At 34.6% G+C, this 15,288-nt stretch overlaps 1 protein-coding gene across 5 annotated transcripts in view; it reads left to right on the plus strand.

The window, feature by feature from the left end:
- Positions 1-925: 925 nt before the first annotated feature.
- Positions 926-15,288, plus strand: part of atf7a (activating transcription factor 7a) — a 31,850-nt gene continuing 17,487 nt past the window's right edge. Inside the window, exons 1-2 of one of the 5 annotated variants that reach the window (XM_051096553.1) lie at positions 926-987; positions 13,042-13,113. In XM_051096553.1, the coding sequence (XP_050952510.1) occupies positions 13,066-13,113 (48 nt within the window). In that variant the 5' untranslated portion in view covers positions 926-987; positions 13,042-13,065. Of the gene's footprint in view, positions 988-1,713; positions 1,860-12,015; positions 13,114-15,288 lie in introns of those variants that run through there. The other 4 variants (XM_051096552.1, XM_051096555.1, XM_051096554.1 and 1 more) reach the window with 4 other exon arrangements.

Here is a 15,288-nt window from a genome sequence, read left to right on the forward strand (position 1 = left end):
TGCTCACCAAGCCTAAAAAATATTTTTACTGTTTAAAATAACCGTTTTCTATTTGAATATATTTTAAAATGTAATTTATTCCTGTGATTTCAAAGCTGAATTTTCACATGATCCTGCAGAAATCATTTTAATATTCTGATTTGCTGCTCAAAAAACTTTTATTATTATGTTGTAAACAGCTGAGTAGAATTTTTTTTAGGTTTCTTTGATGAATAGAAAGTTCAGAACAGCATTTATCTGAAATAGAAATCTTTTGTATTTTGATCATCAATTTAAAGCATCCTTGCTAAATAGAAGAAATAATTTCAATAATTTCTTTCAAAAAAAAAAAAAAACTATAATGACTCCAAGCTTGAATGGTATAGTGCATATTACAAAAGCTTTTTATTTTAGATAAATGCTGATCGTTAGATCTTTCTCTTCATCAAGGAGTCTGCAAAAAGCACTCAACTGTTTTAAACATCAACAATAATAAAAATAACAATAAAAACAGCAAATCAACATATTAGAATTATTTCTGAAGGATCACGTGACACAGGAGTAATGATGCTGAAAATGTAGCTTTGATTACATGAATAAATTATATTTTAAAATATATTCAAATAGAAAGCAGATATTTTTAATAGTAAAAATATGTCACAGTATTACTGGTTTTGCTGTATTTTGGATCAAATAAATGCAGGCTTTGTGAGCAGAAGAGACTTAAAAAAAATTTGAAATTTGGTACCAAGTGTAGCAACATTCAAAGTTAGTGGCAAAATGTTATAACATTATTACAGTCAGAAAATAAATAAGCTAGAGTTTCTTCACAGAAAAGACATTGAACAACCAACAAGTTCACAGGGTCGTAAACACCCCAGGTGAGTGTTGAGAGACTGGGGTTGTGTGACGCCAAAATCTCGCGATACTTCACAAGGAGGGGCGTGTCAGATTCCAAGAGAAGAGAGAGAGATAGAGTGAGAGAGAGTGGGATAGAGGGGCGCTGTGGTAAGTTTGTAAACATTCTTCTTTTGTCAAAAATGTGGAATCGATGATTGTCTTGATTTGAAACAACGTCCAATTGTTATGTATATCCGTTAACAAGGTTTGTCTGTGGTCACGAGCAACTTTTTATGAGGAGACTGTGAGGCTGTCAAATTGGCAGTGGGTTACCAATCGAAGTCTGCGCGTAACTACACTGCAGCTCGTTCAGAGCTCTTGACAAGCGAGAGAAGAAAATCTTAGGAAGAGAAAAATGCTCCTAGCGTCATTTATTATTTCGTATATGTATACGCCGTATTACTATATACTATGGAGTTTTTAATTTTGTGTCAATATGTGCGTTTTTTTAGCTTATGTAAAATCACAAATTTGACACCGCGGTCAGTTTGTTTGCTTCAAAGTACTCTTTGCATACTTTTGTTTCTAGCGGGGGGAGTATGAGCGGCCTGTAAGTCCGTGAATTCCATTTTTTGAGTGGGATTTCCGTCCACCAATGAGGCGCAACTAATAGTCGTAATTGACGTTTCTTATAGCCAAACAACAATTCGATATCTTTGATTGACGCACATGCGACCAATTAGAACAAACGTAGGGCGGGCACATGCGGGAAAAGGCTGGCTTTAAAGTTGGCATGTTCGCAAGACATCAAGCTAGCATGGGTTTGCTAAATAGTTAGCGACGTTTATTTTCGGCGAGGGCACTAGAAATGAACGGTATTTTTTGGTGTATCGCAGCAATCCAACATAGAAGGTAGAAATTGCACATTAAAGTGTCATAAAACTATATTTATAACAAAACACAGCAACCGTGTCTTGTGTTTTAGTACGTTTCCATAAAAGTTCTGTTTTTGTGGCTTACAGGGACCGTCATGATTTTAGGTAGGATAAATTACACTTCATATGTTGGTTTAACTACTTTTTATATTTTCAACTAAACTTTTTTTCTAAAACGTTTAGAAAAAAGGGGACTTTGCAGTGAGTCATTTTCCTTGTCATGGATAAATAAAAGTGGAATTATAAATCACAAAATTCGCAAAATTGCAAATTTACAAAAAACAAAAACAAATATTTGTTAATGTCTTGTTTGTTTGTTACGTAAATACACTACCAGGCAAAAGATTTTTAATGTTTTTGAAGAATTCTCTTCTGCACACCAAGCCTGCATTTATTTGATTAAAAGTAAAGCACAAACTGTAAAAAACTGAAATATTTTTACTTTTTAAAATAACTGCTTTCTATTTGAATATATTTTAAAATGTAATTCATTCCTGTGATTTCAAAGCTGATTTTTTTAGCACCATTACTCCAATCGTATGATCCTTCAGAAATCATGCTAATATTCTGATTTGCTGCTCAAAAAAAACCAAAATTTTTTATTATTGTTATTATTATGTTGAAAACAGCTGAGTAGAATATTTTGCAGGTTTCTTTGATGGATAGAGAGTTCACAAGAACAGCATTTATCTGAAATAATAATCTTTTGTAAAATTATAAATGTCTTTAAGATCATTTTTGATCAATTTAAAGCATCCTTGCCAAATATAAGTATTAATTTCTCTAATTCCTTTTCCCCTAATAAAGATAAAAATAAAAATACTGACTCCAAGCTCTTGAATAGCATAGTGTATAATGTTACAAAAGCTTACTATTTTAGATAAATGCTGCACACTGGATCTTTTTATTAAAGAATCCTGAAAAAAATGTACTCAGCTGTTTTAAATATTGATGATAATAATAACAAAAAGAGCAAATCTTCATAAATGCAGGCTTGGTGAGCAGAAGAGACTTAAAAGTCTTACTGTTCAAAAACTTTTGACTGCTAGTGTATATTATATAAAACAAGCACCTGCTATTGATCAGTTTGTTATCCTATGAAATTGTTGTGGCATTCGGCCAAGATAATTCAGATAAAATGAAGATAAAAAATAAAGATAAGATAAAGACGTCTTTGCTCATAATGCATCTAGTGTGATCCAGCTGATAACAATCAACTTTCATCTGAGCGTGTGAATGTCCTATCTTAGCGCCTGTAAACACCATCTGTATGTCTAAGGACCTGTAATTGTAGATATAGGTCATCTTCAAATGGCACTTGTTGAATCCCAATAATGTTACTCTTTGGAATGACTGTACGTCTCCATATAATACATCATCCTCTCAGATGACACATTTGCAGTGCACTAGTGAGCATTTTTGCAGCTGTTACAGTAATTGCCTCATAGCGGCTTGATTAATGAGAGCTGGCAGCATTGCTTGTTACTTTCACCTCTGCTTTAAGGCATCTGCAGCGGTTCACAATGTGTTAAGTGAAGACGTTTTACAGGAAGGAACTTCATTTGCCAGTCTTGACGTCTTTCGTATGATGAAATCGGCATGGTTTGTTACTGCCAGGTCGTTTGTTGAATCATGCTAACCATTAAAAGCTAGAACTGTGAATGAAGGATTTTGTTATGATTATGTAAGTTGCCCTGGAAACCGTTGTATACAGGAAAATATAATTGACAGCATGTAATGATAGTTGTCCGGATGCGACAATAGAGCATTAGAGCAGACCAAATAACACTGTTTCAAATATCCAGCAGACCAAATAACAGACTGTTCAAATAAAACAGACAATAAGGGTAAACTGCCAGCAGTGCTTGAGCTGATTCTGGGCATCTGTGCTCTTCTAAAGTTATGTAATATTTGGTCTGCTCTAAAAGGTGTGCCGGCCTCATGAAGTACTGTGAGAGAGATCGCAAAGATCGAGGGAGATACTGCATAGTAGAAATAATGAATGGACAATGTGGGTGGCTGGAAACTGTTTTCGTCCGATTTTGGCAAGCGCACCGGGCTTGATGGATAGCTCTGATTTAGGAATCATTAAAATATGATATTCGCATGTCATCGTGCTGCTGTAATGTTTAGAGAAGCAACAGAATATGCCAAAATTGAATCGGTATGTCCATTATAATGTAATTAGCCACTCTTTCAGATCATTGCCATACTGACAGCAATATATCTTCGTATTTTTTTTTCCAGTTTTTAATATAATCTTGATGTTTATTTGCTCTAAAAATTGCTTAAAATGTTTGTGCGGTCAAATCATTGGCATTTTGACCATACAATGTACACTACCAGTCAAAAGTTTTTGAACAGTAAGATTTATAATGTTAAGTACAGTGACAGAAATGATCCAAAGTACAGCAAAAACTGTAATATTTTGAAATATTTTTACTATTTAAAATAACTGTTTTCTTTTGGAATATATTTTAAAATGTGTTATTGTGATTTAAAAGCTGATTTTTTTTTTTTTAGCATCAATACTCCAGTCACATGATCCATCAGAACTTGTTCTAATATTCTGATTCGGTGCTCAAAAAACATTTACTATTATTTTATCTTGAAAACAGCTGAGTAGATTTTTTTTTTAGGTGTCTTTGATGAATAAAAAGTTCAGAAGAACAGCATCACTTTTGATTAATTTAAAGCGTCCTTAATAAATAAAAGTATTAATTTACTTTTTATTGGATCTTTCTGTTCATCAAAGAATCCTGAAAAAAAAATGTTTAAAATATTTGTAATAATAACAAAAAAATGTTTCTTGAACAGCAAATCAGCATATTAGGATAATTTTTGAAGGATCTTGTGACACTGAAGCCTGGAGTAATGATGCTGAAAATTTAGCTTTGAAATCACATGAATAATTTACATTTTTAAGTATATTCAAATAGAAAACAGTTATTTTAAATAGTAAAACTTTGAAATAATTTGACTGTTTTTCTTGTACTTTGGATGAAATAAATGCAGGCTTGCTGAGCAAAAGAGACTTGTTTAAACAACATTAAAATCTTACCGTTCAAAAGCTTTTGACTGGTAGTGTATGTGTTTAGCATTTTAAAACATGTAAATGCTATGTAGAAGCAGCCATTTTTAAGCAATGATAAAAATGAATCATTAAATCAGAGATTTTGAATCACTGTTGCATAGTTTATATTGCCAGCAAAATCACTGCAAGTATATCATGGATACCTAAGATATTTTTATATGCAGAGGAGAAGACACACTGTTGCTGTTTTGTTTACTTGTCGTATGTCCAACATTGTTGCAGCAGCAGTATAAACTGATCTGAGGAGGATTATGGGTTTACAGAGGGGGACTTGGGGTCCACATTGTTACTAGCAGAATACAGGCTCTGGGGACTGCATTGGGCTACATTGTGTATTTCCTCACCATGGATTTAGCACTGGGCACACTGCAGTCATGCAGACATGCATCTAAAGTTTCATTTGTTCCATTTTCCAAAGCTCAGGTTCACTAAGGTTACATAAATCCAAATCAACCATAAAACACACCCTGCACCCTAGTTCTGCCATCCCCAACACTAACACCAGAACCCTTGGCCTTTACCTGCGAGTTACCGAACACCCTCCAAAAGCGTTCGTTCCATTCTCTGCTCCCTGCCCCCCCTTTTCCGTCGCTCCTTTTTTGTGGGGTCTCCCTTACTCTCTGGCAGCTCACTCTCCAGATTCCTCATTCTTGGCTCCAGCTGGAGCTATTAATACAGTTTGTTTTGTCAGTTTCCTAGCAGACAGCATCAAACAGTGCACGCCTCAGGCAGATTATAGCCGGACCTTGCTACACTGTCCACCTGCTGAGTAGGAGAAATCCAAGTTACAGGATGCTGTTTGTCCCTGTGTCGGACCACTAAGGTCCACGAGGAAACCGGGCTGTGAATTTGAAAAAAATGCATTTCAGAGTTCCCACAGTCATGGAAAAAAATCTGTAAATGTGAATTTGAAAAGTCATGGAATTTAATAACATCTTGAAATGTCACAGGGATTTTTTTAGTGAATACAATTTCCTAAAATGTTTCATAGATTGTAAAAGATTTTTTTTTTTACTGATTTTCACAAAAATAGATTTTACCCGGGTATTGCTAATGTAATGTAGTTGTTAGCTCCTGTATCATGCTGTGATTCCTCATTTGTAAGGAATTTTGGATAAAAGCGTCCTCTTGAAGATTCAATGCAAATGTAAATGTAAATGCAAAAGCCATGGAAATCAATTGGTTGTTAGGTATGGGAACCTCGAATGCATTGCGTTTTTAAAAACTCAAGCAGTGCGCTGCTAGTTCTACCAGCTGTCTTCCTGTTTAAATTGTTGATGATAGACAAACCCAGCTGTTCAGTTTATCTTCAGTAGTGCTATCAAAGATGGTGGATGTTGTCAGAGCCGTGGCCTAGCAACTAGCACTAATGCAGAGATATGTGCTTCTCAAACCAGAATCTGGTTTGAGTCTGAATCTGGTTAGTGATGCACCAAAATTAAATGTACTAAGACCCTGTTTACACTAGTGCTTTTTTTTTTTTTGTTTTAAATCGCAAGTAAAGGTCGATTCCCTATTATTTAGATGGCGGATGCGTCAGGTGCTTGGAGCGGTCGAATGGGGTATCTACCTATACATATCTATGGGTACAACAATAAGCATGATGTTTGTGTTTACACGGTCATCAAGGATAGCAGAGCAAAAGTGGGCAGCCACGCCATCGTTTTTAAAAGTCTCCGTTTTGGTCCATTTACACTGAAACACAACCCCAGAGTTTTTAAACTAAACCGGGGTCTGCAGCGTTTTCAAAAGTCTCCGTTTTGCGAGGGATGAAGATGCCGGATTAGTGTAAACGACAGGAGTAACCGTAGCAAAATGTATACGTTTTAAATGAAAATGCACTAGTGTAAATGCGGCCTAAAACAACCCAAACCCATAAGACCTTCGTAAGGACATTGTTAAAATAGTACTTGTGACATCAGTGGTTCAACCGTAATTTTATAAAGCTACGAGAATACTTTTTATGCACAAAAAATAAAAATTAATAAATGACTAAAAATAATGACTTTATTCGTCAATTTCTTCTCTTCTGTGTCAGTCTTCGCTGAGTGTTCACAAAAGTACCATGTTGCATGCATGAGGTGCCACTGATGCAGGAGACAACGTTCTGATGTTGAACCCGGGTATAATGCGCCTTGTGTACAAACAGAGAAAGTCATATGCTGTACAAAAAAACAGTCTTCATAAACACATCTGAAGATTTTGACAATCTGATAAGTCCAAACTTATTTGAACCAGAATATTCATGTGATAAATTAAGAGAGATGGACATTTTATGTCAGAACGCCAGCCTTTGCTTGTGAATACACGTCAAAGAAATTGTTGAAGTCGTTATTTTTCTTTTCTTTGCACACAAAAAGTGGTGTTGTAGCTTATAACATTAAGGTTGAACCACATGGACTATTTTAACAATATCCTTACTACCTTTCCAGGCCTTGTATTATTTGCATTTATGCAGGGTTAAAAAACTCTCAGATTTCATCAAAAAATATTTTAATTTGTATTCTGAAAATGAACGAAGGTCTTAGAGGTTTGGAACGACATGACGGTGAGTAATTAATGACAGAATTTTCATTTTTGGCTGATCTATCCTTTCAAATAAGGGCTGTTCAGGGCTTCATGTTCTCAGGTGGTAAACAACACAGTAAAAAAGTTTGTAGAAGTTGTTAACAAAACAAAGACTATTAGAGTGTATTTTACTTTCTACTTCAAAATTTGTTTCTTTCAAAATGCAACTTACCATTTTTTGTAATTAATTGTGAAATTTACTAGCAATGTCTGAGTGAAAATTGTTTCAAACAACATCCTACACCAATTTTTTTTTTTCTTCAGCGTTGTTGAATCACCTATATTTTAGCTAGGCCTAGGCGATTTTTCTGATTTTATTGATTAATTCAAATGTAATGTTTTGCCACGATTTTGTTTTTTAGAAATTGAGGAATTGCGATTTTGAATAGAAATATAACCAAGCGTTAGAATTAGACACTGACAATATCCCAGTGATAACAGTAAAGAGAAAAGAACGATGCAAATGCAGGTCGGCGCACATGATTAACCGCTCACGTGTTACGCGCTCATATCGCCAGGTGCCGTTCACGCAAAATGCATTTTTGTGTTGACAAAGATGCAACACGGGCATTGGAATAGGAAAAACATGCAAGAAGATGGAAGTGAACTTTTTTTTTTTTTTTTTTTTTTTTAACTTGAGTGCCATGTTTTTATACTGCAGTTTCATGCAGGAGACGCAAGTGCAACAGTCAAAAGCGTCTGTTTACATGGGAAAAAACAATGGAAAAGCAGTGCAATCGAATGAAATACTTGTGACGAACTACTACAGTATGTCTGATGTTTCATGTTTGCATCATGGTGACAGACTGAAAGCTGCTGTTCATTGTTTTTACACAACATTTATAGTTAATAGTCTGCTGGTACCTTCAGTCATTTTGAAATTGAATTACCTTGACTTTTGAGGGGTTTTTTTGTAAAGCATTTTCTTAATATAGATGTATAAGACAAGTTTGTACAAGATTTAATTGTAGTTCATTCATCTTTTCTGCAAAGATATTTAAGTGATTTGTTTAATATTTACATCATGTTGACAACTTCATGTGTGGTGCACTTGGAATAGAATTTTCTTTATCTAGATGGTTAATAACAGAAAGGTTACTTGAATCATGTTGTAGTTACATTTTCAAGTTGACTAGTTAAAAAATGTTCTAAAAATATTTCAATTTGTAACTTACTGTTTCTTTATAATTATTTGTAAAATTTGTTAGAAATGTCTGAGTGAACATTTTTTCAAAGTACGTCCTACACCGTTTTTTTTTTTTTTTTCCCCAGTGCTGTTGTAGTAATGTTTTTCAGCAAAAAGTCGCCTATTGATATTTCAGCTGAACAAATTTTACATATAGCTAATTTAGCATCCTTTTTGCTCACTGTTTCCACTCTGCTAGTTTGTAGTTTATCTATACTAAGGGCACAAAACAATCTGGCTGACATGAATACAACATATAACTGGATAAATGCTAATTAAATATGACTGTTTTGATCAATGGTTTTGGCCTAAATAGAAAATTCTGTGTTTGGTTGCTAAAACCAAACTTTTTTGGTTGCAAAAATTTCAATGCACCACAGATTTGTTTTATGCTTGTTTATTTGGTTATAATGCAGACTTCTGTTAGGAGAATGTCGTTTGATCAGTAAAAGTTCTTTACTGAGGATTTGTTGGAAATAATTAAAGCACAAACAAGCTTAAAACAGACTTCAATTACAAAAGCTTCCCATGCTTTTATATTGCAAACATAATCTTAATCATAACAGGAAGTGGTTTTAGATTACTCCAGAATGTCTTTGTGAATAATCTATCAAGGCTCTATTTTTGTTTTGGATGGTCAGTTGTAGCACACATTGATGCTGATGGCCCGTTCTCTGCTCGGCTGAATTACTGTGCCACGATAAGCTTTAGACTCCTCCATGAGTGCGCTCCCTTAGTTCGAGGCGTACTGAGATGCGGACACTTCACCGAGGGTATAACGAATGGGAGGTTCTCATTTCTATATGGTCTCTCGGTGCATTTCTCTGAGCAAACCGTCTGTGTGTATTGCAACCAGACCGAAAGCTCTGGCACCAAGCTGTTGGCTCACTTGTAGAGCGTGTGAGGTCTGCAAGGAATCAAGCTGCTTAGCTTGTACGCCGCTTTGATCTCGGCTGTAATGGGAAGGCCCTTTTGGGGCAAACAAGATGCAGTTATTTTCTTTATGAAAAACAGAGCAAGGGTCTTGGCAGTGGCTGCTGATTTCAGCTTATAACTGCATGTCTCTCCACACGAGACACTTGAAGACAGTTGAATGCAATAAAGATGTATAGACATTATATATACGGTTGCTTTGTTTGCTGTAAACTTTACAGCACTAATGTTACATAAACTAGCAGTGTCTCAGCCCGCAGACCTGCCATTCTGAATGGCTTTTTACATTTTTACAGATGACATATGCGAGCTTGATCCATTTAAATCCCTGCTGTTAGAGTCAGGAAAGATGTTTGGTTCATTCTTCACCTTTTGTTTGCAGTGGTGGTTGTGTAACTCACCAGACGTCATTCAGAGCTGGTGGGGCATGTTGAAAGTTTAATGAAACTTCCCTCCATTTAAATTTAATGAACGTGTTACTTTTTCCAAAATTCCCAGCCTCTCTACGTGAGGAGCGTTGGGTTTAAAGGAGTGAGAGTGTAGGTTGAGGTGAAGACAGATGACAAATTCAGTCAGCCCGGTCAAACTTGCTGAAGGCCACCACAACTAAATATAAAACACATGCATAATAGATACTAAACATGCGTGTGTTGCACATGAGCAGAACTGAAACTAGAGTATGTGATTTTTTTTTTTATTAGTAAGTATTAAACTATGCACCATTATGATCTTTAATTCCCTTTATTTGACCAGTAAGTTGATACTTTTTATATAAATGATTTCATATGGTGACTTGATTCAGAACTTTGATTCAGTGATTCATTTGCTTCAAATTACCCCATTATTTACTCACCCTCAAGCCACCCTAGGTATATATGACTTTCTTCTTTCAGACGAATACAATTGGAGTTATATTAAAAAAAAATGTCCTGGCTCTTCCAAGCTTTATAATGGCAGTGAATGGGCGTTGAGATTTTGAAGTCCAATAAAGTGCATCCATCCATCATAAAAAGTGCTCCACAGGCTCCAGGGGGTTAATAAAGGCCTTCTGAAGGGAATCAGTGCGTTTTTGTAAGTAGCTGTAGCGTAAGCTCCAGTAAGAATATGATACTTTTGTGAAAACCCAAGTTTTCTTTTGTTTAGCAAAGGAAAACCAGTCTCCTCTTGTATTATATCCAAATCCTTTGACAGTTTTGGACCGGTATTTTGTTTTGCTTTATCCTCTGCGCTTCTGCATACGTCACTTCTCACCGAAGCTTACGCTACACCTATGTCCTACGTCATCTGCTGGAATGCCACTATTTAGTGAACGCACGTATGACAGTTAGAGATTACGGTTTATAAAGTTTAAAATCTAGATATTTTTCATACATGAACAAAAACTTTGTTGGAAGACCAACAAACCAATAAAAATATATTTTTTTATAATATACACTACCAGTCAAAAGTTTGAACAGTAAGATTTTTAATGTTTTTTTTTTTTTTTTTAAAAAAGAAGGCTCTTCTGCTCACCAAGCCTGCGTTTATTTGATCCAACGTACAGCAAAAACAGTATAATTTTGAAGTAGTTTTACTATGTAAAATAACTGTTTTCTATTTGAATATATTTTAAAATGTAATTTATTTCTGTGGTTTCAAAAATGAATTTTTAGAATCATTACTCCAGTCACATCATCCTTCAGAAAACATTCTAATATTCTGATTTGCTGCACAAAAAAACATTTATTATTATTATGATGTTGAAAACAGCTGAGTAGATTTTTTGTTCTAAATTTGATTTCTTTGATAAATAGAAAGTTCAGAAGAACAGCATTTATCTGAAATAGAAATCTTTTGTAACATTATAAATGTCTTTATAATCACTTGATCAATTTAAAGCACCCTTGCTAAATAAAATAATTAATTTCTATAATTTCACATCGATTCACTTCAGATGGCCTTTATTAATCCACCAGAGCTGTGTGGAGTACTTTTTTTTATGATGGATGTATTTTTTTTTAATATAACTCTGATTGTATTCGTCTGAAAGAAGGAAGTCATATACACCTAGGATGGCTTGAGGGTGAATAAATCATGGGAAAAATTTTGATCTTTGGGTTCACTATCCCGTTAAACCTCCATGTTGCAAATTTTAGCAATACTGCTACGTATTGGTAAATATTGTTTTTTCCTATATATTGTTATGTTAGTGCATTTAAATGAAACTTTTATTGTGTTTAGTGAAAAAGATGGTTTTTTATTATCAACCAGATTTTTAGTGTATTTATTTTTACTAATTAAAACACTTTTTTAAAAAACAAATAAAAAGCAGAAATTGCAATACATGTTGAATGTTGTCAAAAGATAAATCTTGAGATCGATTGGCTCAGAAATTGCTCTTTGTGAGAGTAACATTTATTGTTGTCATGAAACTGAAGTAGCGACAGATTTTTCCATATTGTGACATACATCAAGGTGTAATGCATTATTTAAAAAGAATTTCTAGAAAAAAAATTGTAGAAAAAAAAAATGCATGCCTCACCCGAGAGAAGTCTGTTTTCACCAGAAGTTCCAATTGTAACATTTTAATTAAACCTAATGAAGAATTAAGGAAAGAAAGTAGATTTTCATTTCACGCCTACTTTAAGTCCCGTTAATGTGAACAGCTGGAAGAGTCATGGAAAGTAATTGGTCTAAATTGTGGACATATCATGGATCCATCAGAGTCCAGGGAAGCATTCGTTTAGTTTGATTACAGAGTAATGTCGAGCATGTGTGTGTGTTTGTGTGAAGGTGCTGGCAGTTTGTCTGGAATAACTGCAGTGGTTCGGCTCATAGGAAAAGAGGGAGTGTCTACGACAAGCCAATACACACGCATGCCATTCCCTTGGATCAGAGCAGCTCATACCAGACATGTCTCTCCAGAATTACCATTATTGCACTGTCCGTTCTTCACTTACAACACTCATTACACCCTCTTGAATTGGATGAAAGCAATCTTATCTCCAAGGGAAATCGGTTCCCGGCGTCTGGCAAAACGGTACCAGCACGGCCTCTTGATGTCAGTGTAGATGTCTTGAGTTCCTATGAAAAGTGATGAGCGTCTGGGAGTGTGGGTTGCTGATATTCGAGCCTGAGAATCGGGTGGAGGAGTTCAGAGAATGACTGCAGACAAAGGTGTAGAGTGGCACTAGAGTCGTCGCTGCCGCAGAAGAGCATTGTGGAGATGTGGTGTCAGGAGGACTACAATGAAAACTAGAGGAGGGGCTAAAAAGACAAATCCTGAACTCCGTGTGTCATTGGTCTGCCAGATTTCCCCCCGGTGTGAAGGAAGTATCACCAGGGAAACTTGTAGTCGCTACACTAACATGCATGTGCTCGGCTCTTCGTTATTTTTAAACACCCGTCGCTTCCTGCGCTGAGCGAGGATCCAGGCAGAAGCATCCCTTGGAACGACTGTAGAACTTTTTCCTGGCTTGAACCTCTCGAAAAGCCTTTCAGTAATGTTCTCGTCTTCTCTTCCACAGTTACATTGCAAAGCCTTTGCAAAGATGGGGGACGACAAGCCTTTTGTGTGCAATGCTCCTGGCTGTGGGCAGGTAAGTTTGCTTTCACTTTGTCTTGGGTTTCAGGTGTGGGTGTGCTTTTCTGGTTCATAGGGCATTCTTGGGTTATCGAAGAAGGCCGGCACTCACGTCGTCCTCTCAGCTGCACAGTAGCAAGACGTCTGGCCCGGCGTGTGTGTGGAGGGAGGCGCGCCAGCTGCACCGCTCTGAAAACGTGTTGTTTTTGTCACACTGCAGCCCAGGGCCACACTGATGAAGCTGATAACTCGCTTGTGAAACTGCACTAACGTCTCTTGCGCTGTCTGACTCACTCACAGACTTGGCCAATGAGTAATCGCTGTTATCGTCTGCACTTGTCTGGTTTGAGTCAAAGTTCATGCAGACGAGATTATTGATGCTAATATGTGCACTTGTAATGAACTTGCAGACAAAGTACAGCGAGTAAGTGCACTGCAAAAGAAATTATTTAATATGTTTGTTTTTTTTCTGGTATACATAACGTCCCTAAAACAAAACAGTAAATTGCATAAAGTAATAAAACTGTTTACAGAGAATGGATGTCTTTATTACATTTGTTAAAAAAAATGTTGTTAGAAAAACAGACAAACCAAATACAAATACATTTTATATGTAATTTTAGAATATGTAAATAATAATATATGTGTAAATTATATATAACATATAAACAGTGATGTATAAAATTAATTTACTGCCATTCAAAAGTTTTGGATCAGTAAGATTTTTAATGTGTGTTTTGTTTTTTGTTTTTTTTTTTAAAAAGAAGTTTCTTATGCTCATCAAGGCTGTTTATTTGAAATTTATTATTCAAAAATACAGAAAAAAATGTAATATTGTAAAAAATTATTACGATGTAAAATAACGTTTTTCTATTTTAATATACATTAAAATCGAATTTATTCCTGTGATGCAAAGCTGAATTTTCAGCATCATTACTCCAGTCTTCAGTGTCCCATGATCCTAATTAAAAATAAAATCATCCTAATATGCTGATTTATTATCAATGTTAAAAACAGTTGTGCTGCTTAATGTCTTGTTGGAACCTGTGATGCTTTTTTAGGATTCTTTGATGAATAAAAAGTTAAAAAAGAACAGCATTTATTTAAAATAGAAATCTTTTCTAACAATATACACTACCGTTCAAAAGTTTGGGATTAGTAAATTTATATTCTCTCTTTTTTTTAAAAAAAAAAAATGTAATACTTTTATTCAGCAAGGATGTGTTAAATTAATGTAAAGTAATAGCAAAGATTTGTATTGTTAGAAATAGATTCTATTTTATATTTATTTATATATTTATCATTTAAATAAATGCTGTTCTTTTTAACTTTTTATTCATCAAAGAATCCTGAAAAAAGTATCACAGGTTCCAAAAAAAAATTCGGCAGTGCAACATTAAAGAAAAACGTTATTTTACATCGTAATAATATTTTACAATATTAAAATTCTTTCTGTATTTTTGATCAAATAAACAGCCTTGATGAGCATAAGAAACTTCTTTAAAAAAAAAAAAAACACATTAAAAACCTTACTGATCCAAAACTTTTGAATGGCAGTAAATTAATTTTATACATCACTGTTTATATGTTATCTATAATTTACACATATATTATTATTTACATATTCTAAAATTACATATAAAATTTATTTGTATTTGGTTTGTTTTTCTAACAACATTTTTTTTAACAAATGTAATAAAGACCATTCTCTGTAAACAGTTTTATTACTTTAAATAAATCAGCATATTAGAATGATTTCTGAAGGATCATGTGACACTTAAGACTGGAGTTCGCTGATGAAAATTCAGCTTTGCATTACAGGAATAAGTTCTATTTTGAAATATATTAAAATGAAAACTATTATTTTCTATTGTTAAAACATTTTGCAATATTAATGTTTTTTGATCAAATAAATGCAGCCTTGATGAGCATAAGAGAAGCTTTAAAAAAAAGTCTTACTGATTAATTAAATGTACAAAAAGTAATAAATCAGTATGCTTTCTTAAAACAAGTCTTAATATCTTCTGCAATTAAAGACCATGAAACCAGAAAATCATTTTTTCCAGAGAAAGAACTGAAAAACACTGTGGCCTTTAGAGGCATGTGTTGCTTTGAGGGCATTGAAAACCGAAAGAGGAAGTGATCAAGACCCGTCCTACTAAGTGAGACAGTGATGTTCGTTTTGTGGTTT

The sequence above is a fragment of the Labeo rohita genome, chromosome 23 (genome assembly GCF_022985175.1).
Source record: "Labeo rohita strain BAU-BD-2019 chromosome 23, IGBB_LRoh.1.0, whole genome shotgun sequence".
Lineage (NCBI taxonomy): Eukaryota > Metazoa > Chordata > Actinopteri > Cypriniformes > Cyprinidae > Labeo > Labeo rohita.